The 26,944-nt window shown below is 43.8% G+C and overlaps 1 protein-coding gene across 1 annotated transcript; it reads right to left on the bottom strand.

Annotated features, from left to right (window-relative positions):
* Window positions 1–140: 140 nt before the first annotated feature.
* CLDN11 (claudin 11) lies at window positions 141–24,126 on the bottom strand. Its single transcript, XM_053312462.1, has 3 exons — window positions 23,702–24,126; window positions 16,350–16,514; window positions 141–1,293 (listed from the first exon to the last, which is right to left on the bottom strand). Exons 1-3 carry the CDS (start codon window positions 23,925–23,927, stop codon window positions 1,061–1,063), a joined length of 624 nt encoding a protein of 207 aa, XP_053168437.1. The 5' UTR covers window positions 23,928–24,126; the 3' UTR covers window positions 141–1,060.
* Between the last annotated feature and the right edge of the window lie 2,818 nt (window positions 24,127–26,944).

The following is a 26,944-nucleotide window of genomic DNA, read 5'->3' as shown; positions in this document are numbered from 1 at the left end:
AAATTTTTGAGCTGGCTTCTAGATCCAAAGAAAATGTGTTGAGACCTACACTAAAATATAACCCACATCCTTCAGAATTACTGAGATGACTGAGGGGTGGAAAAATAATGTGAAAGACATCCATAAACACAAGAAGAAAATAAACTAGTAATTTCATTTATTTCTGTATGTTGTACAGTATTTCACTTAAAGAACGAAGGCATCATCAGTATTCATTGGATTTTACTGAACTGACATCTGATAGATTATAGTATACAGTTTAGATAAGTTCCACTTCAATAGTGCATGTCAGAATACAAATTAATTGGAACAAAGTAAAAAAGAATAAAATAAAGTACATTTAGCAACAAACCTGTACAAAAAAAGAGGGGTAGTTGTGGGGATTAGCCCCATAACATATATTTAAGGCTATGTACAAGTCTTCTGTTATTTACCTTGTAATTAGACACTTTTGGCTTTGTTTCCTTCATACTGATGCACTTAGACAAAAACACTGTTATGAAAATGATCAAATTCCTTTTTAAAATGTACAGAGAAAGCAAAGAGATACTCCCTAATCTCACGAAAAGGAAAACATTTTTGCAGATGGAAAAGTACAGCATCTTCCTCTCTATTTTATCACAACTTTGCAAGAACAAAAAAATGGCCTTGAACAGGGGGGTGGAAAGTAAATGGCAACTTATACTGAGAAATTACTGATCATTCAGGCAATTTGAAACAATGTGTATTCATCAGCGTGTGTTCTAGACGTGAGAAAGAAAGAAAGAAAGAAAGAAAGAAAGAAAGAAAGAAAGAAACTACATCATGCTTTTCATCAAAATCATGAGCACAAGACATTTGGGCAGCTATGGAGGCTGGCCTGGTCTATTTTTGCTAGAGATTTCTATTAAGGCAAACGTGGGGTTTCTGCTTTAAACATATCAGACTGTTTCTTTAAATCTTCAGGGATGTGGACAACTTGTGTTCGTAGATGCGAGCAAATACAACACCCAGACACAAATAAAACCCATCCCACCCGTTTCAAAGCAACTGATGAAGGCACAGGAAGTCTCAGGAGCCTTTATACATGTGCACTTTTAGCATGGGTGGGGGAGCTGGATCCTGAGGCGTAGTAGAAACGGTTTTCACCAAACGATTGGGCATCGCCCGAGCAGCAAACGATGATGCACCCACCAAAGAGACAAAGAGCAGATCCGATCCAGCCTGTGTAGAGGGAGTATCCAAAACTCATGATCATGGTTTCACGGTGAGCACTCACAGGGAACCAAATGGTAGCCACGACACCACACAGAGCTGGGAAGATATTAAAAACAAACACTATTGTTCAGAAAGAAGGACAGAATCCCACACAGTAACAGTTCCTAAATTCAACAGTCATAAAAACCAAAGTGTATTGTGTGCATCCATAATCAGACTTCAGGATACCATACAACTGCACCCCCTTCGTTTACTAGCAACATTAATGGCATTTAAAGCATTTATCAAAGTGATAAGAAATTAACCATTTCTTTGTAACAGTGATAGAGAATCTTTCCCTAAAGGGACACAACATTTGTCATCTTATTATCTCATATATACTGGTCTACCTCGCAGAAACCCTGCAAAACAGGACAGTGTTGTTGTTAACCTTCTGTTACAAACCAGGTCTGAGGATGAGAAATTGTAGTTCGTCTGAGATCATAGCTGCACGAAACAGTGAAAATGCCAGCTCAAGCCTCACGTATGTTCTTAATCATTTTGCTGCATCAATCCTGCACTGTCCTGCGGTGATAAACTACATAAATTCACTATGCATTGTGTGATGGAAGTATTTCTTTTTGCAATTTCTGAACCTATTTACCAATTAGCTTCCATTAATGACCCCAAGATTTAGTATCACAAAAGAGGGGGGGAAATGTCCCATGCTCTGCTCTACTCTATACCATTCAAAGCTTTTTAAAAACATCTGTCATATTTCTCCGTCTTTTTTTTTTGTTTTTTTTCCTAACTCATGAGTTCTCCAACTTGGATCCTCAGATGTTGCTGGACTACAACTTCCATCAACCCTAGCCACAATGACCAAAGGCCATTAAGTAAAGAGCCTGTTTTATAGTTGCTTCCCTACACACAAGGAAATCTTAAATAGATTTAACTAAAGGTTTATTCAGCAACAACTCAATTTTCTCCTTTTCCTTTTCCTCTTGACTCCTCCCACACACTCCCTACAGGATCCCCCTTGGGACAAATATGCAAATAAACTAACTGCTAAAGATTACTGGATAGAATGCAACAGAGCCCCAACCATATTAGCCCAGGAGTAGGCAAAATGTAGTCACCCTAAGTGGCGCAGCAGGGAATTGCTTGACTAACAAACAGAAGGTTGCTGGTTCAAATCCCTGCTGGTACTATATTGGACAGCAGTGATATAGGAAGATGCTGAAAGGCATCATCTCAAACTGTACATGAGGAGGCAATGGTAAACCCCTCCTGTATTCTACCAAAGAAAACCACAGGGCTTTGTAGGTGCCAGGAGTCGAAATTGACTTGGTGGCACAATTTACTTTTACTATGCAGAATGTAGATTGGGATCTACTGGTAGACCTCTGGGTGATCTGTGGCAAGAGCAACAACATAAAGGCTTTTTCCTCCTAAATTAGGCTGTTAAACTTCCTAATCTGCAGTAACTGAGACAGAGATTTGTATTGCATGTTCAAGTGATCCCAGTGTGTGATTCTCAGGGCACGGTACAAGCAGATAATTAGCTCTCTACCAAATCACCAGAAGCTTTTACTCACAGCAGGTTTTACTGCAAGTTTATGGGGAGGCTTTACTGCGAACTCAAAGTTGTCTCCAAAAACCACTGCAAATGGTGGATTTTTTTTTTACCCCGGACATAAATCGGGCTACACTCTAACACACAGTGAAAACCCCAAATTGTGTATGAACAGCTCCCAGATAACTCGCAGGGACTTTGGGTTAAATCTAGATTCTAGCTGATACATGAACGCACCCCCTCAATTCCAGAGGAGATACTAGTTAAAGGGCTTCAAAAGTCCCATGTGAAAAACTTCCAGGGCGTTTTCACACAGCAGGCTTTACCATGAGTTTGCTACAAGGCTTTACTGCGAGTTCAAAGTTGCCCCCCAAAACCAATGCAAAAAGTCAATGTTTTAACTGAGGATATAAATTAGGCTACACTCTAACGCACAATGAAAACCCCAAATTGTGTGTGTGAAGTGCTCCCAGACAGCTTGCAGGGACTTCAGGGCAAATCTGTCTGATATGTGAACATGCACCCTCAGTTCCGGAGGAGATGTGAGCTAAAAGCCCTGTGTGAAAAACGCCCAGTTTATATCCAACTCCACTATTTTGCACCACTTCATTGGTAGTTCAAGGATCCAGTAAAAACACATTAGATCCCACAAACCCAAAGTCTGCCTATGTCTGCTTTAGCCTTTTCCCAAAGAATGATACTACATCTTCAATTTAATGTGCAAAGTGCTCTTTTCTAAAATGTGCAAACTGATCTTTTCTCTGTCTTCCTGAGCTCTACAGTTCCCTTTTTGAGATGGGGGAACTAGAACTCTGCACAGTATTCTAAATGTGAGACACTCCTCATGGAATGATTCAGGAAAACCTCTTGGGAAAGACTTCTGGGGCCCACACAGAAGAGAATACCTTCATTTCCCACTGAAGCCATAGGAACCAAAGGTAACAAGATCCTCAAAAGATAAAACTCTAAATCTGGGGGGTAATGATTTCCACATTTGAGAAGCATCAGCAATGCCAATATTTTATTTCCTGCAGGGGGCAGCTGTGCTGGATTCAGGCACCAGAGCTGTTTGAGAATCAGAGTGAAACAATAACAAAATCTTTGGGAAAGCGTTCCAGAGACCACATTGAAAGATGTCTTGGAGCAGCGTCAAAGCATTGAGGGTACAAGAGGAAGAAAAACACGAGGGAAAGAAAACATGGATAAAATGTTTGGTTTAAAGCAATCAACACATTTTACAGCCTCCGGTCAGTGAGAGAATGCAACCCATAATGGCTGCTACTATTATCAACGTAAAATACTAGGTTGCATGGTGGAGGAGCAATAGAGGATGTTAAGTTAAAATAGTTTACAATTGGGGCTCCTTAAAGATCCGGGGCACAATCTAGTTAAAGTATTTTTTCTATCCTTTTGGTTTCAATGGGAGAGATTTAAGGAAGTGCTTATATCCCATTGGAGTCACCTTAAGTGGTGCAGCGGGGAAATGCCTGACTAAAGAGCAGAAGGTTGCTGGTTCGAATCCCCGCTGGTATAGGAAACACCTATATCGGGCAGCAGCGATATAGGAAAGAAGCTGAAAGGCATCATCTCATACTGCGCGGAACGAGGCAATGGTAAACCCCTCCCGTACGCTACCAAAGAAAACCACGGGCTCTGTGGGCGCCAGGAGTCGAAATTGACTTGACGGCACACTTTGCTTTACTTTAAATCATGTTGCAATGGGCTTTAAAAGTGTTTCACTTGAACAAAAACAACAAAAACACTTCACTTTGGGCGGGATTGTGTCCCCAACAATTCCGTAAAACCTGCAGGATTGTTTTGGAATGGATCCCAGTTTTGTTCAATTTCTTTAAAGCAAGAGGGCTCATGAATTTGTGATGTTTTGCCACACAGATGTGTTAACTCAGAAAGCCATCTGGTTGTTCCTGTGAAAGCTCTTTTGTTGTCCAGAAAACTCACAATCATCTTTTTCATTTTTGTTGGAATGGAATAAAAATATTGATGCCCATGGACTGTTAAGTGCCTTGCCCTTTGATAAAAACAGCAGCGGAGGTTCTGGTGGGATGCGGTTTGGAATCCTCCAAGTCTCCCTCCCACAACTGTCTCAACAGGTGGAGAAGGCTGCATTAGCTTGAAACTGTGGCTGGGCCCCAGACAGTCCCTTCTCTCAGGGTGTATAGACAGAAGCAAAGCAACTCTTCACTTGATTTTTTTTTAGGAGGGAGAGGAAAGAGGAGATATTTGGCGGGGGGGGGGTTGTTTCGGGGTTTGAAGATATGGGTTAATAGGTTTGGTGAGGGAGTTCAGTAAAATTGTGGGTGGGGGGGCAGGCCCATAACCAGTCTAAAAGTTCAAGGGGGGCTCAAAGACATAGGCGGGCAGACAACTTGCAGCCAAAATTTAGGGAGGCAGAGAAAAATGAAGGGGGGCTGGGCCTGGTTATGGGCCTGAGGAGACTCTTCGGATGCTTGGGAGAGATCTCCACTCCTGCTTTCCCTGCCCTTCTAGGAAGGAGAAACAGCCTAAAGTGCCACTGCCTTTGAAAGGGAGGAAGATGGTACTTTTCAGCAGTGGCATCCCACCTAATTGTGTACTTCACTATTAACCCTAACCCTAACCCTAACCGCTTTGAGAACTTTGGTTGACAAGCATATATAAATATTGCTGTAGTAGTAGTAGTAGTAGTAGTAACATAGGAAGCTGCCATATACTGAGTCAGACCATTGATCTATCTAGCTCAGTATTGTCTTCAAAGACTGGCAGCGGCTTTTCCAACCTGGCAGGAATCTCTCAGCCCTATCTTGGAGAAGCCAAGGAGGGAACTTGGAACCTTCTGCTCTTCCCAGAGCGGCTCCATCCCTTAAGGGGAATATCTTTCAGTGCTCACACTTCTAGTCTCCCTTTCATATGCAACCAGGGCGGACCCTGCTTAGCTAAGGGGACAAGTCATGCTTGCTACCACAAGACCAGCTCTCCAGTAGTAGTAGCAGTAGTAGGGAAATGACTTGATAAGCAAGCCAGAGGTTGCCAATTTGACTCCCCGCTGCTATGTTCCCCAGACTATGGGAAACACCTATGTTGGGCAGCTGCGATACAGGAAGATGCTGAAAGGCACCATCTCATACTGCACGGGAGATGGCAATGGTAAACACCACCTGTATTCTACCACAAAGACAACCACAGTGCTCTGTAGTCGCCAGGGGTCGACCCTGACTCGACGGCACACTTTACCTTTATCCCAGTGGTAGAATGTTCTCTCTGAAGACATTTAGCAGATGCCAACTTTGTTATCTCTTAAGGTGCCAGGTGAAGATCGTTTTATTCTTTCATACTTTTAATGGATCGTTTTAATTTTGCTCTTTCTGGCTTTATTGTTGCCTTTACTGGTGGGCTGCTGGTGTGTTGTGTATGGTTGCCTTTACTTTTTTGGGTGGGCTTCTGGTGTGTGTGTATGGTTGCCTTTACTTTTTTGGGCTGCTGGTGTGTGTGTGTGTGTGTGTGTGTGTGTGTGTGTGTGTGTGTATACAGGTGAAACTCGGAAAATTAGAATATCGTGCAAAAGTCCATTAATTTCAGTAATGCAAATTAAAAGGTGAAACTGATATATGAGACAGACGCATTACATGCAAAGCGAGATAAGTCAAGCCTTAATTTGTCATAATTGTGATGATCATGGCGTACAGCTCATGAAAACCCCAAATCCACAATCTCAGAAAATTAGAATATTACATGGAACCAATAAGACAAGGATTAAGGCCTGCACATCCATCTACAAACATCAATATTTTACAGATGAAAATAGGGGCATGCCTCTGTAACACCCTAGTCGCATACCAACGTTTGCAGTTAACTTGGCAAAGGAGGCACCTTTTAACGTGGTGATTCTCTGGGGAGTTCCTCTGATAATCATCATCATCATCATTGTCCCTCACCCGCCCACCAACCCATTACATATGTGGGGGGCTTTCTTCTGAATCCACTGTTTAATGCAGTTTTTTCATTCTGCAGTAGTCTGTCTTCTGCCGATTGAAAACCAAAGAGGAGATTTGTTCTAGTAGAAAATATATTTGCAAAATATAATTGCCCAGAGACATAAATTTGGGTGGGATATAAATTTAATTTAATAAATAAAGATAAGATCAAAAGTTCCCTCTGCTGCTGCAAAGTGTGAAATGTAATGCTTCACACTGCATTACTCTAGTGCCTTAGTGTACATCTGCATGCATTAAAATTCATGTGTGCTAGAAGAAATTCCTCATATCATATACCAATAAACTAGATTAGTTGCTAGGAAGGTGGGAGACACTGAATGAAGCCTGGAGAATGACAACTCTAGCACATCAAACTAAGTAGAGTCAACTATTCCAATAATTTAGCAACAAAAAAGCAACTGGCCTTCTGTCCCACTTTTGCTGTGAGATGTAAAAAAGCCAGGCTGAGATACTATAACTCAACAATCAGTTCTGTCTGCAATTACTTCTACCAGAGTCAGTTCCAGATGACGTGGGCTGTAGTTCATGAAAGCTTCTGCCACAATAAAGCTATTAGTCCTTAAAGTGCCACAAAACTCTTTGTTGTACAGTATTTACAGCAATACAGCTACCCCGCTGGCATCTTATTGGCCAGCAGCAGCCTCTGCCTGTGTTGTATTGAGGAATAGAAGGTTCAAGCAGGCCTCACAAGAGCAACAAACAGTAGCCCGATTCAGACATTATGCTGTACAAGTGTACAGATGTCTGTACACTTGTACATGAGATTATGTGAATGACTGCACCTGTGTTCATTTTAAAAGTGAACCTGGATACAGGCCCTTCAAATGCATAGTACCATGGAGGTGTACATGGACTGCATGGAAGTGTACCATGAATGACTGTATCTGTGTACACTATATACTCATTGTACGAGTGCTGAACATAATGTGTGAATGGGCCTACTATCTATGCTGGTTCTAGCTAGTCTTTTTTGGACCTATTGGGCTCCCGTAGCCGGCTTGCTAATGGATAAAGTTTTATTCCTTAGATGCTGTGCAGCAGTAAACTGATTCTTGTTGATACAGAATAGAACAGTCACTTCCGACAATGGGTCTGTTTATTTTCTCGTATTTGCACAAATGTTGAGGATGCCAAATAATGCATTGACTTTGGACAGGCTCGTGCTGAAGCTTCAAGTTTTCCGTCAGTGTTCTGAAAACATTCAGATCCTTGTCTTTCAATAATAAGATCTTAACAGACTGTTAATTCAGATGGCAACACAGAAAGTTTTTAAAAATATATTTAAACTGGGGGGGGGGTTTACATTAACACAAGATGCAGCAAGAAGAAAGTGGGGGCCTCAAATTAACATTCTGCCCCCCCCCCCCCCCGCCGCCTCTCAGAGTCTTAAAAAAGCCCTGGTTGGATCCTGTGTTTAAAGTGAGGCCATGTTGCATCTCACACGGAGACATTCAGTCTGGCCTCTCCTTTGCTCACACCCGCATCTCCCCCCCCCCCCCCGTATGCGGCTCTAACCCTGCTTCTGCTCAGAGTAGCCTGCATGCTGTGGACACAGTCACTGTTGATAACTTATTCCTGGGAGTTTCCTATGCCTGAGGCTTAAATCAATGTGGCCTGTGGCAGGAACACAATAGGGACACCGGGCATGGCCTGAAGGCATATGAGGCAGCATTTATTTTATTTCTATTTATTTATTATTACATTTTTATCCCGCTCTTCCTCCAAGGAGCCCAGAGCGGTGTACATGGTTATGTTTATCCTCACAACAACCCTGTGAGGTAGGTTGGGCTGAGAGAGAAGTGACTGGCCCAGAGTCACCCAGTGACTTTCTTGGCTGAGGGCGGATTTGAACTCAGGTCTTCCCGGTCCTAGTCCAACACTGAGTCTAATCACTACACCACACTGACTCTCTTGTCAAGCATCTTGTCAAGTTGAGCAGGTCTGGGTCTTGTAAGTGCCTGGGTGGGAGACTGCCTGGACACTCAGGGCCAGGGGAGACCTGAGTTCAAATCCCCATTCAGCCATGATACTAGCTGGGTAACTCTGGGCCAGTCACTTCTCTCTCAGCCTAACCTACTTCACAGGGTTGTTGTGAGGAGAAACTTAAGTATGTAGTACACTGCTCTGGGCTCCTTGACGGAAGAGCGGGATATAAATGTAAAAAAATAATAAATAATAATAAAATATATGTGATATCAAGTCCATCATGAACAGTTTGGCTTAGATGAGAAAACTGACTGGAAGTGGTCCTTTTATGTCAAAATGCACTCATGGGAGTCTGATCCAGCTTGGATATGTGGCAAAAGGGTAGTTGACATCTTTCTGCATTGTGTTTTTGCATTAAAAAAATCTCCCCACCACCTTTAAGCAACTATTTGTCCCTAAAGCAGTGGAAACTATTTAACCATTCTGAGAGGCAATTTTTAGCCCAAAAATGGCGCAAAGAGAAAGTATTAGTCCCCCACCCCCCGTGTGTACCATGAGCCACCACAGGAGCTCCATGGTTGTATTTTGATATACAAGGGTGACTTCTGGACCATTTCCTAGCTGAAGCCAGTCTGTTCGTGAAGGGCTTAATGTCATGTGTGGTCTGGCCCTCAGAGTATGCTGCCTTGATTTCTGTCATGGAAGAAAGTCTGGAAATAAATCCATGAAATATAAACTGGGGAGAAAGTGGATTCAACATTCATGTTGCATTAGGAAAAATATACAAATAGTGCCAGAAAAGCTAGGAGGGAAAACAGCTGCATGGGGGCATGAACTTGGTCACGACCAAAGTGGGCAGAGGGATTCACACTTCCCCGCACCCTGTTTTCCCACCAGAAGTCACTCCTCTGAAGCAGAATCACTGAGACCTTAAGTGGAGAAATGGGCAAGTGGGAATCTCTTTCACACACACCGTGCTATGTTCTCCCTCATGACTGGGTTTTAAAAATTATTATATATATGAGAGAGACAGAGAGAGAGAGAGAGAGAGAGAGAGCAGAAGCAGCTCTTTCATGAGGCTCAGTGAAGTGATTGCCTCTGGTGGCAGATTATTGAGGCACCAGCAGGCAGAGGCGTAACTAGGGAAAACAGCGCCCGGGGCAAGCACTGAAATGGTGCCTCCCCGTGCCCCCCCCCGCCCGCCCCCCAACATACTACATTATACTTAGGTTTTTCCTCACAAGTGCCCGCTGGCGCCGCCAAGCCAGGCCACTGACTGGCCGCCAGGCGCCAGCAAAGCAATGGGGGAGGCGCGGGCGGCAAGGAAGGGACCGCTCGTGGGGGAGGGGGCACCGACGCGCTCCCTTGACTGCTGCAGCGCTGCATCACTGAGCAGGAAACATTTGTATTAACAAAAAACTAATTTAAATTTTTTTTTGTCATGGCGGCGCCCCCCACGTGACCAGAAAAGATGGCGCCCGGGGCACGTGCCCCCCCTGCCCCCCCTATAGTTACGCCTCTGCCAGCAGGACAGCAAAATGTCCCTCACTGCTGCCATCCGAACAGCTCCTTGAGACCATTCTGACCCTTGCAAACTTTGCAAGGAATGCCTCTCCTCACACGCTTTGCAAAGCTTGTAAGAAGCATGAGGCGGCAGCTGCTAGCAACCTTCCCTCCCAGCTCCCCCTGCACTTTCAACGCCTGCCAGGGTTGGTTTTGAAAGGGACCTGCCCCTCACCAGGGGCGAGGGCAAGACAGCATTTTGCACATTGCCTCAGGTGCCACAATACCTTGGTCCACCCCAAGAGAGAAGCACTTCTAGTTGGAAATATGCCTCTGTATCACATACTTTGGTGCATGTGCACTTTGGCCCCAAGCCTTGTGTGAAAATGCTCATTTTGCTCAACAAGAAGGTTTTTGCTGGAGATGCTGGACTGCCTATAATGTATCAAATTACAAAATGCATAAGCTAATGCAGGGCCAAATCTGAGCACCTTTTTGCTAACTAGGAACATGCTCTTATTTCTATGTTCCTGAAGGAGGTATAAGATTTAAAAATAAAGATATTAAAAGCTTGATTTTTATGTCCAGACCAATTTGGTTTCCACAAAATGAATCTGTTTAAGGTGACAATTGGCTGAATGCAGAGGAATTTCAGTTGTTAGGGGGTTTTCTAGACTGCCTTTTAGGCAGGAGACAGTTTTTAAGAGTTGCTGAAAGTGATGAGAGAAGGTGTACACACATTTCTTTTGTTAAATTCAGTCAGTATATAGCCTGTTTACAGATTACATTCAATGGCATATAAACAACTGTTTATCTGTACACTCATTCAATTATTCTCCTATCACACTCAAAGTGTGTACAACAGTAGACACTAGAGCCTTTGGAGTCAGGCAGTATATACACAGGCAGTATATAAACAAACAAATAAATAATAGACACAAACCGTGCATTTTCAGGGGGTCCTATGCCTGTACTGACTTATACAAGGAACGCACTAAAAAATGTGCATGTGCACAGATCTGTGTATGTAACATATGAATACTGCATCTCTGGTCAAAATATTTTGCAGGTTGTTGAAACCCTGTTCACCAGAGGTCAACGTAAGATAAGTATACACACCACAAATAGCAATTTCCTTTTAACTCTCTGAAAATACTACTAGCTGTTTCCACAGTCAGTGTATTAAAAGTGACATTTGTTGTTGGATGTAATGAGGAGGTTTGATGAATGACCAAGATTAAAGGGGGTCATTAAAATACGTCAGGCAGGATGGAAGGGTGGGCATCTGTTAAAAATCTATTTTCAGCTGTCATTTAATCAACTGGAAGATCTGAGCTAGCTGTTTTCCTGGCAAGATTTCAATAGCTATTGTGTCAACCCCTGCTAACTTGGCAAAGAGGCACCTTTTAACATGGTGATTCTCTTTTATTTAGCAGGGGAAGAATAACTGGCCCTATTCACTCCCAGCAAACCTCCAGTGACTGTTGCTGGTGTCTATCATGTTTCTTTTAGATTGTAAGCCCTTTGGGGGCAGGGATCCATCTTATTTATTTATTATTTCTCTGTGTAAACCGCCCTGAGCCATTTTTGGAAGGGCAGTATAGAAATGGAATTAATAAAACAAAACATAACAAAAAACAAAACAACAACATATTCCATGTTATCTCTCGCGGTGGCCCAGAGCAAGAGAACACCACCCAACCTTCTTAGCATACAGAAGAGATTTCAGTGCTTGAATTATAGGACCCCAGAAGAGACCAAATCTACCTTAGGTACAAGAAGGCACAGCAGGGCAAGCTTTGGCTAAAATTGAGATGAGAAAGTAACAGGGTGAATTTCATCCTCCTTCAGGGAATCATAGGGAAAGCTTGAGGAGCGATTCCTCACTGAAAGGGGGGGGGGGGCGGGGTCTGGCAGAAGTAAATTCAGTAGAATTTGGGGGAAATTCCTCAGATGCTTAGGAGAGGATCTGCACCCCTGCCCTCCCCTATCTTTCCCCACATAAATTGAGCTCTAGAAGATGGGAGGAGAGCTGGTCCTGTGGTAGCAAGCATGACTTGTCCCCTTAGCTAAGCAGGGTCCACCCTGGTTACAAATGAATGGGAGACTAGAAGTGTGAGCACTGTAAGATATTCCCCTCAGGGGATGGAGCTGTTCTGGGAAGAACAAAAGGTTTCAAGTTCCCTCCCTGGCTTCTCCAAGATAGGGCTGAAAGAGATTCCTGCCTGCAACCTTGGAGAAGCCGCTGCCTGTCTATGAAGACAATACTGAGCTAGATAGACCGATGGCCTGACTCAGTATATGGCAGCTTCCTATGTTCCTATGTATGTATTCAAATATTCACATGTTGCATTCTCTGCCATTCACACAGCACCTGAAGTGGCTTGCTTACAACGCCACTACAGAATCACAATAAAAGCATAGCATTCCTACAACAAATCAGAAGCAAGACCTGTATTAAAGTCCCCTATTATAAGAGCTGTTTAAAGACCTTTTTGTTCCAGCAGGCTTGTGGACCAATATATACAATCCAATGAATCCCAGAGGGGCTAGTTCACTGAGAAAGAACCATCACAATAAGATGAAGCAGAATATGTCCCCTTTGCTAAGCAGGGTCTGCCCTGGTTTGCATTTGAATGGGAGACTAGATGTCAGCACTGTACGGTATTCCCCTTAGGGGATGGGGCCACTCTAGGGAATGCACCTGCATGCTTGCATGCTTGCATGCAGAAGATCCCAGATTCCCTCCCTGGCAGCATCTCCAAAATAAGGCTGGGAGAGACTCCTGCCTGTAACCTTGGAGAAGTTGCTGCCAGTCTGTGCAGCCAATACTGAGCTTGAGGGAGCAATGGTCTGAGTCTGTGTAAGGCAGCTTACTATGTTCCTATGGGGGGACTCACCCAGCTGGCAATCATAGGTTTGCCCAGGGGACCAAGGCCGGCATCAGCAGCAGTGGGCTTCCCAGCACACAGGAGCCTTGAAAGCTGCCCCCAGGGGTGCATTGTCCTGACACTGGCCCTGATGGCCCATGAAAACACTGTGCTGGACGGTGGTTAGCTCTGAAAACAAAAATGGGAATTCATACATGCTGGGAGGAGGTGTACCTGGTGCAAGAGCATTCTGTGATCCCACGGAAATCCCCTAATTTCCTAACAATGGTTAGGAGTTTGAACAACATCGTTCAAACACAAGGCCTATTTCCCTTTCATATTTTTGTAACATATACAGTGATAAGCGCATGCAGTGGCAGCCTGTGACATTTTGCTGCCTGAAATGGGGGATGAACCAAATGGTGTCTCTTCTCTCCTCTTCCTTCCCCCACTCCCCATTAAAACCATACCCTCCCTCTTCCTTCTCCTTTCCGTTAGGAGGGGAAGAAGGAAACTACAAGGGGGCCACTTAGTCTTCCCTCCTTTGCAGAAGGTTGGGAGGTGCAGTAGGTGGCTACTGCTGCCCTGAGAACTCTGCCACCGGAAGTGGTCCGCTTCATGTGGTCTGGCCCTGAACTCCTCTCTGTTGCTCAAGCTGCAAATGCAGCACAGCTGGCTACCGATGAGTAACACAAACAGTGGCACTAAGGACTTCCGTCAATCACTTGTTACATCATGGGGTCAACAGTGTCACCAGTCTTTTGCAATTCTCTAGTTCAGGGGTTCCTGACCTTGAATCCCCAGATGTTGTTAGACTACAACTCCCATCATCCCTAGCTACAATGACCTTCAGCCGCTGTGGCTGACAATAACGGAAGTTGTAGTCCAACAACATCCAGGGACTCTACGTCTGAGAACCCTTGTCTTGAGGCTTACTCAGGGGACCCAGATTTGGCTTACTCAGGATGCAACTTGACACAAAAGTAGGCGATCTAGGATTGGAATTCTTTCAGGCTTTAAATGGTAAATGCAGATGCAAGGGTCACAGACTGGATCAGATCGAGCTTGGGAATAATTGTGAACCCTTTCCCCTGTGTCATTTTCCTAATCCAAGTTGTACCCCACTAATTGCTGTTAGTTCTGTGGGAGGTGTGTCCTCATAGTATCTCTATGTTTTCTTCTGCAAGGCAAATAGTAACAAGATGGGGGGCGGGGTGTTGTTTGATTTTAATTCAGGAAATGGCACAGAGGAAAGGGTTTAAAAAAACTCTTCCCTAGTGCTGTGGCATCCGGGGACTTATGGATGGGATCCTCTGCTCTAATTGTTTGAGCCTCACTTATGTAAACCCCCTAATTATTATAATTGGATAGTTTATTGTCACAGTAACTATAGACCAGCTCAATCATAAACACTAGTTGGATGTTTTTGGCATTCCCCCTATCTATGAAGATATGCAACGCCGTATTGCACTTTCCATGATGCCTGCAATACATAATCACAGTATTAACAAGTGCATAATTTAGCTCTGGCTGGTGTTGAGAGTTGTGGCTTCTTTGCCTAAAGTTTCAGAATTGCAGACAACTTAAAGTCTGCAGCTGGACACGTCTCTGCTAGCCTCTGGCACTGTGGCAACTATGCTTCATGTCCACTGCTATAAGGCATGATATCAGCGCTGGCTGCCAAAGGGCGGGAGTTAACCTCAGGGCAGGGAGGCACAAAGAGGCTACTCTCCATTCGGCCATCCCCCACCTCCCCCTCAGCTAAACAAACGGGTGAAAACAAGACACCAAGGCCTGTTGTTATGAGATGAGGAGGCCTCAAGAATATGCAGGTGCTGCTTAAGACTGTAACACTCATTGTTATCAGGGTGATACTGGCTGTGTCTTCCACCCCACTGGGAAGAAAAAAAAAGACATTGATGTGGGAGCAGCACAACCCGATGTAAGTGTAACACACCACACAGCGTGGAGCCATCGAGGGCAGATGGGGACATGTCTCCATCTTCGCCGTTTTATGCAATAAGTTCTACAACTCTGAACTCTCTGTGAAGTGATGACTGCAACCAATGATCTGAACACTTAAGTCCAGCACAGAGAGTGAAGCAGGATCACTCACTCTCTACAAACATGTGAGAGACATCATAGTCTGTAGGCTGCACACTCATTCCACCAGAACTGCTTTTGATAAATAGGTACTGCAGGTTTATGCAGTGTTTCCAAGACCTGCCTGAGCAGCGACAATGGCGAAACAAAGGGATGCCAAGAGCAATTATCATCTGTTGTCTATGTCAGGGATCCTCAACGTTGGGCCCCCAGATGTTCTTGGACTTCAACTCCCATAATCCCCAGGCAAAGGCCATTGGGCCTGGGGATTATGGGAGTTGAAGTCCAAGAACATCTGGGGGCCCAACGTTGAGGATCCCTGGTCTATGTCACTGCCCTTTTCATGTATAAAGCAGAGGGTGGTGTCTAATGTAACATCAACCGGGCACATGGGTGAGGAAAGCTGAATTCTCCCCCACCTTTTCTCCTTATCAGAGGCAACCCTTCCATGAGGCAGGGTTAGGTAGTTGCCTCAGGTGGCAGATTGTTGGGGGGCAACATGACCCCACCATTACCATTAGAGCCACTCTTTGGGACCAATCTGACCCTTGCGAGCTTTGCAAGGAACCCTCACCCTCTCCTTACCCTCTTTGCAAAGCTTGCAAGAAGCATGAGAAGAAAAAAGGAGGCAGCTGGAACCTTCCCTCTTCTCCATGCCTCTTTCAAACTTGCAAGTGTCAGCATTAGGGGAGGCTAGCCCCCCATTAGGGTTGTGGGACAAGGTAGCATTTGGGTTGTGGGACAAGGTAGGGTTGTGGGACAAGGTTGTGGGACAAGGTAGCATTTGGTGCCTGGCTTCAAGTTCCACAGTACCTTGGGCCACCTCTGCTCTCTATATTCCATCATCCAAATTCTTTCCCTCTTGCAGCCTGGCTCAGAGAAATAACACAGGCAGTTGCTGGGGGAGGGTTCAGCTCTCCTCACTCATACAACCCATTTTGATATTAAAAATATACCACACATGAACAAACATAGCTGCTACTGCCATGTCTAATTTGACCCATAGCCTAGGAGTCAACATAGCCTTACATAAGAACACAGGAAGAGCCCTGCTAGATTTGACCAATATTTTATGAAGTCCAGCAACCCATTCCTTTAAGCGGCCAGTCAGATGCTTCTGGAAAGCCCACAGGCAGGCCATGAAATAACAGCCCTCTCCTGCTGCTATAGGTAAGTGAGCAAGTCAGATCATGTGCATCTTACCCAAGAGGATCAGGAGTATCCCTCCCAGCTGGGAACGCCGGTACTTGGCAACTCCAGGTTCGTGGCCCATCCGGATGCAAGGCAGAACTGTCACTAGTAGAAAAACAGCGGGAAGCCCCAAAACGGAAGCAGCGATCATCAGTGCCCGACATGCCTGGACATACCCTGTGGGAAGGAAAAGGAGTTCAAGTCCTGAGTACATTTTGAAACCTCATACCATTTTCCTGCCCCAAACTAGCTCCCAATGGTGCAAATCGCTGCTTCAGAGGCATGGCGTAACTTCCATTGTGTGAGGGTATGCTGTGAACATGGCCAACAGGTGCCTGGGGGGGCCACCCTGCTCACCACTACTGCGCCATCAGACTTCGCTGACCCCAACTTCGTACCAGCTGGCCAATGTACACTCATGCGGCAGCCGTTTGAAAGGCCAGTAGGCAAGACCCCATTGGAAGGGATCAGCAAGTTTTTGCCTGATGATACCTCAGATGACCGCTGTGCACACTGGCCAACTGAGCAGCCTCAGCTGGCCCAATATGAGAACTGGTGCAGCATAGCAGCTAGAAGTGTGAAGTTGCAAAGTCCCTGGTTCAAATCCCATCTCAACCATGAACTCATATTAAGATGAGCCACCATCACTCAGTCACCACCAGATTGTTCCCACTGTGCCAGCTGTCCCAGTTTTCATAAGACGAAAGAAGCAGGAAAGCAAGAAAGATCTACTTGGCAAAAGATGCTACACTGGAATCCTCTTCAGAGCATTTTACAAATGTTAAAAGGAAAATTAGTAGAATAGAACATCGCACAACTGGAAGTAGTCTGCTTCAAATTATAGTTAGGGTGGCAGAGGAGAGGGGAATTCCTAGAAATCCAGGGCCAAATTCCACATTGCACTGGATCCCCCCACCAAAATTTTTTTCAAGGGCCATGAAATTTGGTTTGGGCTTGCATTGTCGAGGGAAGGGAAGCCTGTACATTTTCCTCTCTGTAGCTCTGAGGGGAGAGGATTTGGATGGGGCTGTGGCATGGGTGGCAAAGATTGTGCCCCTCTCCGCATCACGGCCCCAATCTACCTTAAGGTGCCTGGTGTCGTGTTAAAAAGTTCAGTTCATGTTTTTGTTGTGGTTGTAACTGTGTAGTGAATGATATTCTGTGCCAGGTTTTGTAGGGAATTCAGAAAAGACTAACTTGGCCTCTGCAGCCTGGCTTGTTTAAATGCACATGAAAACTGCTTCCTCAAACTCTTATTTTCTGGTGTCTGAAGACAATACAAAAAACTTTACATCTCACACCCTGTGGCTCAGTTTTGAAGAAAAAACATGATGACAACACTCAAAATATAGGGCTCAATATGGAACTCAAATACAGACCTCCAACATAATGGCCGCATTTGCACATAACGTAGAACTGCAGTTGAATGGGCCTTTGGTTCTGCGGATGTTATGTTCGAATGTGGGCAACCTGGGTTACGCATGGTGATGAAACCAAGGGTTCCAATTTGGAATGCCAATCTGAACCCTCAGGTTGTAGTGAGTTTCATGATGACAACCTGAGGTTCCAGGCAGCCTGCGATACGTCCAAATTTGGAACTGCAGGCTGCTTCCCCTGGGACCGGAGTGGAAGGAGGAAGCTCGTCCCTCAGCTCTGGCATGATTGGCTGTACCAGCTGTCCTTCAGTAAAGAAGGAGGCCCACACAGCCAGCTCCCCCGCCTCTCTGCAGTTTCACTGACAGCAAAGAGACTGCTCTCCAGTATATCCAAATTCAGATGGGAGAGAGGGGAGGTGCAGAACTGTGGGTCCATTGGACCCATGGATCTACATTACATGTGAATTTGACCAATGTGTAGTTTTGCCCTCAGTTAAACGCACAGTTCAGCTTGGAATGTAAAATGAAGGCCAGAACTTCATTTTAAAAATAAACAAACATGGGTTTTCAAATTCTAATATGGATTGCAGGCATTTGCAAGGCAAAACTAGCAATGGGGAGTTGCTGAATTCTTCCCACACCCATCTTCCCTCTTCAGTCCCCACTTCCCAGCAGTTTTCCTCCAACTGTACTCTGGAACCGGAAATAAACCCACATCATGGTGAAAAAGCAGTCTAGGGGAAGGGGTTGCAAAGAAAAACAGCAGATAACGGATAGCAATTAAACATCCGTTTTCCTGCTCACAAAGCTCCTATTCGGACATTATATTGTACAAATGTGCAGTCGTTTGTACCCTTGTACATGGTTTTGTGTGAATGATTATAATTGTGTTCATTTTAAAAGTGAACCTGGGTACAGGTCTCCCAAATGCATGGTACAGATCAGAAGCATACAGCTGTACCTGTGTTCAACATAACATGTGAATAACAGTAGCTTTGTACAAATCTGTATCTGTGTACACTGTATACCCGTTGTATGTGTGTTGAACATAACCTATGAATAGGGCGCAGTTCTCTTCTGCAAATGCAGCTTCCAGGTCAACATGTAGTTTTGGCCAAAGACACTTAGTAAGAGAAGGAACCATAACAATCTGATAAGTTATCTCCAAAAAAATTACAATGTTCAAATTGATAGCTTTACATAGCTGGACAATTAATTCCAAAACATAAGTCGAGAAATATATATATTTGGATTCAGGAAAGTATAATTCATAGGGGAAAGAATGGAAGAAGAGTAATAAAATAAAATCCCATCCCCTTCAAAGAATACTGTGCGGTCTCCCAACTGCTTAAAGTGCAAACAAGACCATGCATTTGTCATTTTTCTTTTCATCAAAAGAAAAGTTTCAAAAGTATAGCAGAGCGACATAGAAATACAAACAACACGCCAGTATTAAAATGCTGCCCTATTTACACGGCTTTTAAGCTCTTCTGGCACTAGCAGTACCATAGCTGATTTATGACAACAACTAACACAACACTCCTAGTCATAATTACTCAGAAGGAAATCCTACTGAATTCAGTGGATCATGCTCCCAAATAAGTGTGCACAAGATTGGAACCCTGCAGCTAGAGCTGCCAATTAGAGGCTTTTTATAGAGGACAGGCAACTATTGTGGGGATCAAACACCTTTTTTATTTTTTGCATTAGGAGGAAGAGAGACTATTTCGGATATCAAAGAACTTTGGGGGTGGGGGGCATTTGTCCTGGTGTCCAAAGTTCTGGGAAGCACCTGGAACATTGTGTTGGCTCAGAATACTTTGCACTCATGAGGCAGCTTCTCTTCCTTTGACTCCTTCCCCTGCCAGCATCCTACTGAGCATCCATCCACTGGGGAAGCCAGAGGGGAAGTGCTGCTTCAGTGGCAGGTTACAGAGCCATGTGATGCAACTGAGTAAAAAGGCACCCTTTAAAGTGGTGAATTTCTTCTATTTATTATAGGGAGAGCAACTGGCCCAATCCAACCCCAGCAAAATATCCCTTCAATGGCTGATGTTGGTGTTACCTTGCTTTTCTTTTTAGATTGTGAGCCCTTTGGGGATAGGGGACCATCTTATTCTTTATTTTCCTTTGAAAACCACTGTGAAATCTTCTGTTGAACATATAAATCTTTGTAGTAGTAGAGAACAGCAAGCGGGTGGGAGACCGTGCATGACCTGCTGCACCAGCATGCAAAGAGGCTGGCTCCATAGCTAGCTGGCTGCTCTGCTTCAAACCAAGAGGTGAGGTTGCTGGCCTGGGTGGAGAGAGCAGGCTGGGTGACCCATGGGGAGTGGGGGAGGACAGAGGACTGTGTGTCCTAACCTAACCAGGAAATGAATTTATGGTTAAGAACCAGGGGCCTTGAGAACTCTGCACCTGGACAGCAGACTGAGCAGACATACAGCTAACCTGATCATCAGCTTCACAGTGGTGAGCTGTATTTACAGGTGAAACTCGGAAAATTAGAATATCGTGCAAAAGTCCATTATTTTTAATAATGCAAATTGAAAGGTGAAACTGATATATGAGACAGACGCATTACATGCAAAGCGAGATAAGTCAAGCCTTAATTTGTTATAATTGTGATGATCATGGCGTACAGCTCATGAAAACCCCAAATCCACAATCCCAGAAAATTAGAATATTACATGGAACCAAGAAGACAAGGATTGTAGAATAGAACAATATCGGACCTCTGAAAAGTATAAGCATGCATATGTATTCAGTACTTGGTTTGGGCCCCTTTTGCAGCAATTACTCCCTCTATGCAGCGTGGCATGGATGCTATCAGCCTGTGGCACTGATGAGGTATTATGGAAGACCAGGATGCTTCATTAGCGGCCTTCAGCTCTTCTGCATTGTTTGGTCTCATGTCTCTCATCCTTCTCTTGGCAATGCCCCATAGATTCTCTATGGGGTCAGGTCAGGCGAGTTTGCTGGCCAATCAAGCACAGTACACTGTATACTTTTCAGAGGTCCGATATTGTTCTATTCTTCAATCCTTGTCTTCTTGGTTCCATGTAATATTCTATTTTCTGGGATTGTGGATTTGGGGTTTTCATGAGCTGTACGCCATGATCATCACAATTATAACAAATTAAGGCTTGACTTATCTCGCTTTGCATGTAATGCGTCTGTCTCATATATCAGTTTCACCTTTTAATTTGCATTACTGAAATTAATGGACTTTTGCACGATATTCTAATTTTCCGAGTTTCACCTGTATTCTCATATTATCCAATTTCTATCAAAATATGCATATATAATACCACTCAACATATTATACTTTTATTTTCTTTTTTTGTGGAAAGTGTCCTCTATTTCCATTTTTTGGTCATGGATACTGACTTCTTTCACCATCTGGACCAGACAACCCTACTGGCAGCCCAATCCTTTGCATACATATTCAGGAGTAATTCTCACAGGGTTAGTTGGGATTTACTCCCAAGTAGGTACATATAAGCTTGCAAACATGCCGTGCAAGCGAAGTACATTGCTCTTAGTCCCACTTAGGTCCCTGGGACTCACCTTTAGTGAGGTAGCTGCCATCTTGTGTGTCTGCACTTGGGAATAAATCCCAGTTCCATCCGTGGAACTTAAATCTAAGTAAATATGGATAAGGTTGGACTGTGCACTTTACTGCCTGCCCTCTCAATGCAGAAGTAAGTCTCACTGTGTTCAGTGAGACTAAATCCCAGGAAAGTGCACAGGATTGCAGCCATACAGTGCAGTGTTAGGCATGTTTACTCAGAAGTAAGCCCCACTGTGATCAATGGGACTTACTCCCTGGTAAATGTGCACAGAATTACAGTCTCAGGACCAAACTACATAATACAGAATGCATTTTTTAGGGAAGCGTTGAAGTCCAGCACTGAGAAGTCCTTGGCTGAAATCTCAAACCCTGGCTGAAATCCCACAAGATATCCTTAAGCAAGCAAAACTAAGCCTTAGCCCCTCACTCCCAATCTACCATATGAGGGATACTCATGTTGGCCTCCTTTGCTTTGGTGTTTTAAGGAATAGTGAGATATTGAGGCTCTTAGGACTCTTAAGAATCCCCCTTAGGACAAACTTCTAAACAACAAAACATAAAAAAGATACTGGACAGAACACAAGAGCTGCCAGTCCTCCAGCATGGAGTCTGTGGGATTAGAGTGGGCAGTCCTAATATTGGGTTGGATTCAAGGACGCCACACCATGCTAGAGGGTCCCCTCAAGAGCAGATTTTTCAGGGAACACCGGGAATTGCAGTGTAGAGAGGAGAGGTCAAGAAAGCCCTATTTGCATGAGGGGAAATCCACATGCAAAAAAAGTTTGAACAGTTGAAATGCACTAGATAACTAACTTATTGGATGGTCTTTGTGTTGATGATGATTTGTGCTGAATAGAATGGTTTTGTGCTCAGTTGTTTTGTACTCTTTATTGATAAGGACTATAGAAATAATCAACATTATTCTTATGATTATTAATTCTCAGTATCATCTTTAACCTCGGTTTCAAATTTTCATCAGTAGAATAACATCCTTTCTGGGGGAAATGAATAATAAACGCACAGCATCAAAAGTGCCCTGCAGATGCAATGGGCTGCCAAGACTAATAAAAGCCCTCAGCCAGCAAAGTCTCTGATAAGGTGTTCCTGCAAGATATATTTTCAACTAATTTCAGTGTCTTATGCTCAGAACTCTGCAGGCCAGTCCCAAAGCAAGTTGGAGTTACTAGAACTCTGCTGTTGTCATTTATCCAGCCTTGTAGCCACGGTTTGAAACTCTTTTGATCTTCATGGTCCTCACAACAACTCAGCAAAGTAGATCACTTTTGGAGGCTCAGAGATGTTGACTTTTCAATGCCTCACAGGAAGCCAGCTGAGCTGAAGTAGGGCAGATAGGGCAGATTTGTCATGATGCTCTGACAAATCCAGCGCTATGTCGGCTCAAGCTAAACCTTGGGAGGCCCACGTTAAAATCTCAGCACAATATATGTTATTGGGACACATTCATTTACTCTTATTTCAATGGGGCCGAAATAGCAACTTAAGACTGAATTACAAAGATCTGGGGTGGTAGTGAAGGATACAGGATGAGTTCCCAGCCCTGAAAACAGTTTTCAAAGATTCACATATTTCCATGGGTGTGAAATAAGAGCAAGTGCTTTCCTGAGCATGTGCCATCTATGTAGTAAATAAGTCATCACAGTTCACTTGCAAACATACAGGGTAAAGGAGCAATGTTTCCAGGACAGAGGATGTAGCTTTCAGGCAAAGTGGAGTCCTTGTGACTTTGTTTTATTTTTGTTCAATGAATGCATTGTGGACCAGCTTCTGCATTTACAAACGTTAGTATGTGCTTGCCCAGAGTCTGCTTTCAGAACTCCCACATGCAGATATGCCACTTTCTTCCTTCAAATCCAGCCTCAAATCCCACCCACCCCCCGCCGCTTTTCTGCAAAGACTTTGGCTTAACCTCTTAGTCTTGCCTCTAACTTGCCTCCAACTAAAACAGATTCCTGGAACTGCATTTGTTCACATCGATCCCTTGCCATCAGTGCTTTTCTTCTCTCCATTCTCCTTCCATCCACTCCCTCTGTTGTTCCTACTCCCCTTGTCAAAATGCATATGGTAAGGTCCTTGGGGCAGGGACTCATCTTTTCTTGCTCTCTTTCCCACAAGCATATCCCTTATCTCTAAAGAGTTCTGCAAAACATACACGGAGATGGCCCCATTTTATCCATAAAGCAACCCTGTGCAGTAATTAGGCTGACAATGTGACTAACCCAAGTTCCCCAGTGAAAACCTGAACCCAACTTTCCAACTGCTACACTCATCCTGGGACTTAGCATCATTGTACATTGATGATGCTCTTTATATAAATACAAGAAGCTGCACAATCGCCAGATCTGCCCTAACGTGAGGAAGAGCAGCTCTCAAGAATAGTTGGATAACCCGTATACCTGGTAATATGAGGATGTCCACCAGCGGCTTGCAGTGATAGAGTCCTGTAGCCATGACACAGTCTGCCCACAGCCCCTTGGATCCCAGCTCGTCCATCTTCCGGCAGGTGGTGATGGTATAGCCACAAGTCACGACCCAGTCATTGGTGGAGGTTGCCACAATCATGCCAATCCAGCCAACAAAACTAGCCACAAATCCAGTAAGGTGTAGGCAGGTGGCAACCATGTTTCTCCTTCAGCTAGAAGGCCAGGCAGCCCCAAAGAAAAATGAAGAAAAATAAAAGAAGATAAAACAGCAGGAGGGGCCGAGGAGTGCAGTAGTAAAAGAAGCCTAGAAGCAGACAAGCAACAAATGCTGGCCTCTGCCTTTGAGCTGTCAGCAGAGGGGACAGGAGTCGGATGTGATGATGGGCCGGGTGGTACAGAGATGTCTTGCATCTGTTAGTTCAGCCTCTGGGAGGAGCTCAGTCCCACACAGATAGATGGGAGGCGTCACTGGAAGTGCCAACTTTTTTTTTTCTTTTTTCAAAAAAAAAAAAAAAAACCCTTCAAATAAACAATGAGAGAAGTTTCCTTACTGGAGTTTTAAAAAAATGTGTAAGAGCAGAGCAAATAACAGAAATATAGACTTGATCTTATTGCATTGCAGGGCCCTATCCTAAATTGTAATTGCAGCTTGAGAATAACTGTTGTAAAGAGCACTTTCGCTCTGTTTTAGAATGAAAGGAAGTACTTCGTCTCCCGTCCCGTCCCCCCCCCAAAGAGGTACCTGGCCTGCACGCAAACCTCTTCTCCTCCAGAAACCCCTGCTCCTTTATTTCGGCTGTGTGTGGGCTGGCTATGGTTGCTCCACATTTCTTTAATACTTCGTTTAATTCACAAATCAGCTTCTGGGGCTGGTGAAAAAGATATCCTGTCTTAAAGCTTTAAGGAACTGCAAAGATCTCATAATCCAGTAGTCCTGAGCCTTTTAGACCTGGCTTTAATCTAAATCTGTTACATAGGATTTTTTTTTTGTTTTTTTAACAGCTACTGGTCAACCACTCCTTTGTTAGGGAAAGTGCTTGTTAATAGCTCCTAAATTGTTAGGAGATTCTCTCTTGATATCTGAGGATTTCCCTTGAGTGTTTGCAAAGGTGGCTCCAGAGAATGACAAGTAGCTTCTCCCTCCACTTTGGTTTCAGAAATCTAAAATGTGGAATACAGCTCACTCACCCATCAATGCAATTTGTCCTTTCTGTGCCCACCCTCAATTTTTCCCCCCTGGTGCCACCACTGTCTGAAGGAGATAAACATCAGAATTTGGGGAAGTTGATACCAAAAAGAATGAGTGGGGGGTGGGGCAAGAGGGAGATACTATAAAAATAATTACTCGGGTTATTCATTAGAAAACCCATTTATTTTAGAAACTTGCTTTTCATATGTCCAATCTGAAAAGCTGTTTTTCAGAGGCAAACATGTTGGTTATGTCAGTATTCTTTTCAAACAATATGTCTCACTTCTAAAGAAAAATCTCTCTGAAGAAATCATCTCTCTTTAGAAGTGAGAGATATTGTTTGAAAAGAATACTAATATGCAAAGCCAACATGAGTTTTCATACAGACAAGAGTAATTATCTTTATAGCACCTTAAGGGGGTCCTCCCCCGCCCGCCACACACACTTTCCTCCTCTTCTGCCTTACCGGTGCCACATTATTTCCCAAAACATTTCTTCCAAAATCCTAAGGGAAGGGGGGCAGTGGAGAGAAAGAAAGAAAAGAAACAGCATTTTGCAGTTCAGAGAGAGAGAGTTGTGTGACAGTTAAGCCCCTGAAGCATGGCTCTGTCTGATTGTGGACTAGCTGATCTGATGCTTTGTAAGAATGCCTGCTGTTTGCCTGTACCATATTTGTAAATAAAGCAGATGCCAAGGATATTAAGTCTCCAGTGTTCTCATTCCATGGAAATCAAACACATGTAGATCTTCCCCTGGAATTTCTCACTGCTCGTGGAAATGGGAAAATGCAATAAAGCCCTATAATTATATCAATTTATCTTTATGTTCAACACTCATACGGATGTACACTGTACACTCTAATGTTGAACACAGGTACAGCAGCACACTTCCTATCTCTACCATGCATATAAGGGACCCGTACCCAGGTTCACATTTAAAATAAACAGTGCGCAGACATCTGGATACTTTGTGCAATATGTCTGTCCACGTCTGCTCGCCCCGATTTCCCCTTCTCTCTTTCTCCATGCTTCTGATCTTTAAGTTGTACACTCCCTTCTGTTGTTTCTCCTTCTCATTAAAACATGATTTTAACCGCCCTGCAAAGAAGAGTAGTCATCATGACCTTTATGTGACCCATTTTAGGCTGGCCTGAGAGTGGGACACAGTTTTGCATCCAGTGGAAGAATAGAGACCTAATCTAACTCAAGCATTTTACAGTAACAGGCTTAACAATTCTACCCCATATCATGCCGTTCCCTTCATCAAGGGCCAATTTTTGACATGACCTCTCTCTTGCAGTGAAATGCTCATGGAACAAACAGGGAAAAGCTTTTCTCTTCATAACAAAATTTACACCAATTGTCAAAGTATTTGCTAGTTCCAATTCTGATCCACTAACCTACAAATGATAGCCTTGTGTTAATTTTTCTGAGACTCTAATCCTAAACATGCTTACATAGAAGTAATGCATTTTCAAAGTCCAGGTGTAATTCATAAATCCCCAGTGTAAATCATTAAAATACATACTATTTGAAAATGCATTCCTTGTGCTTAATTTGGTATAAAAAGCTGCAACAAGAACAATCTAAACAGAACCAACTTTTTATTTTTCAAATGTGTGCTCCATACCATATGCATAACCAATTTCCAGTACAGTATCTGGATTTCTTTCACCAATAAAATATGCCTGTAGTGACCACTAGTGGAATTTTCCTCACATTACACTTCAGGCAGATTGCTGAATACAGGACTCCCATGAGTACGCTCAGGTGGTATACAGAATGTATGTATTGACTCTGCATCATGTCCTGGGTGACATCCAAGTTCTGGTATTTTATCTGTGATAACTTTCATATATGCAAGCAATGGGCATGTATGTATTATGTATGTATGTATGTATGTATGTATGAATGAATGAATGAATGAATGAATTGCCCCTGGTGTAATTCCATACACCATATTTACACCATACACCACTTTACTTTAGTAGCCAGTGAATCCTCCATGACTTTGTTTGATCTCCTTTT

This window comes from Hemicordylus capensis, chromosome 3 (genome assembly GCF_027244095.1).
Source record: "Hemicordylus capensis ecotype Gifberg chromosome 3, rHemCap1.1.pri, whole genome shotgun sequence".
Lineage (NCBI taxonomy): Eukaryota > Metazoa > Chordata > Lepidosauria > Squamata > Cordylidae > Hemicordylus > Hemicordylus capensis.
This window is presented reverse-complemented; position numbering and strand designations above follow the sequence as displayed.

What these genes read in the sequence shown, in the direction of transcription:
- CLDN11 (XM_053312462.1), bottom strand. Translation starts at nt 23,927, where the DNA reads ATGGTTGCCACCTGCCTACACCTTACTGGATTTGTGGCTAGTTTTGTT. An exon ending in GGACATCCTCATATTACCAG is followed by an intron (nt 16,515 to 23,701) that starts GTATACGGGTTA and finishes TCCTTCCCACAG; the next exon opens with GGTATGTCCAGGCATGTCGG. An exon ending in GATACTCCTGATCCTCTTGG is followed by an intron (nt 1,294 to 16,349) that starts GTAAGATGCACA and finishes ATATCTTCCCAG; the next exon opens with CTCTGTGTGGTGTCGTGGCT.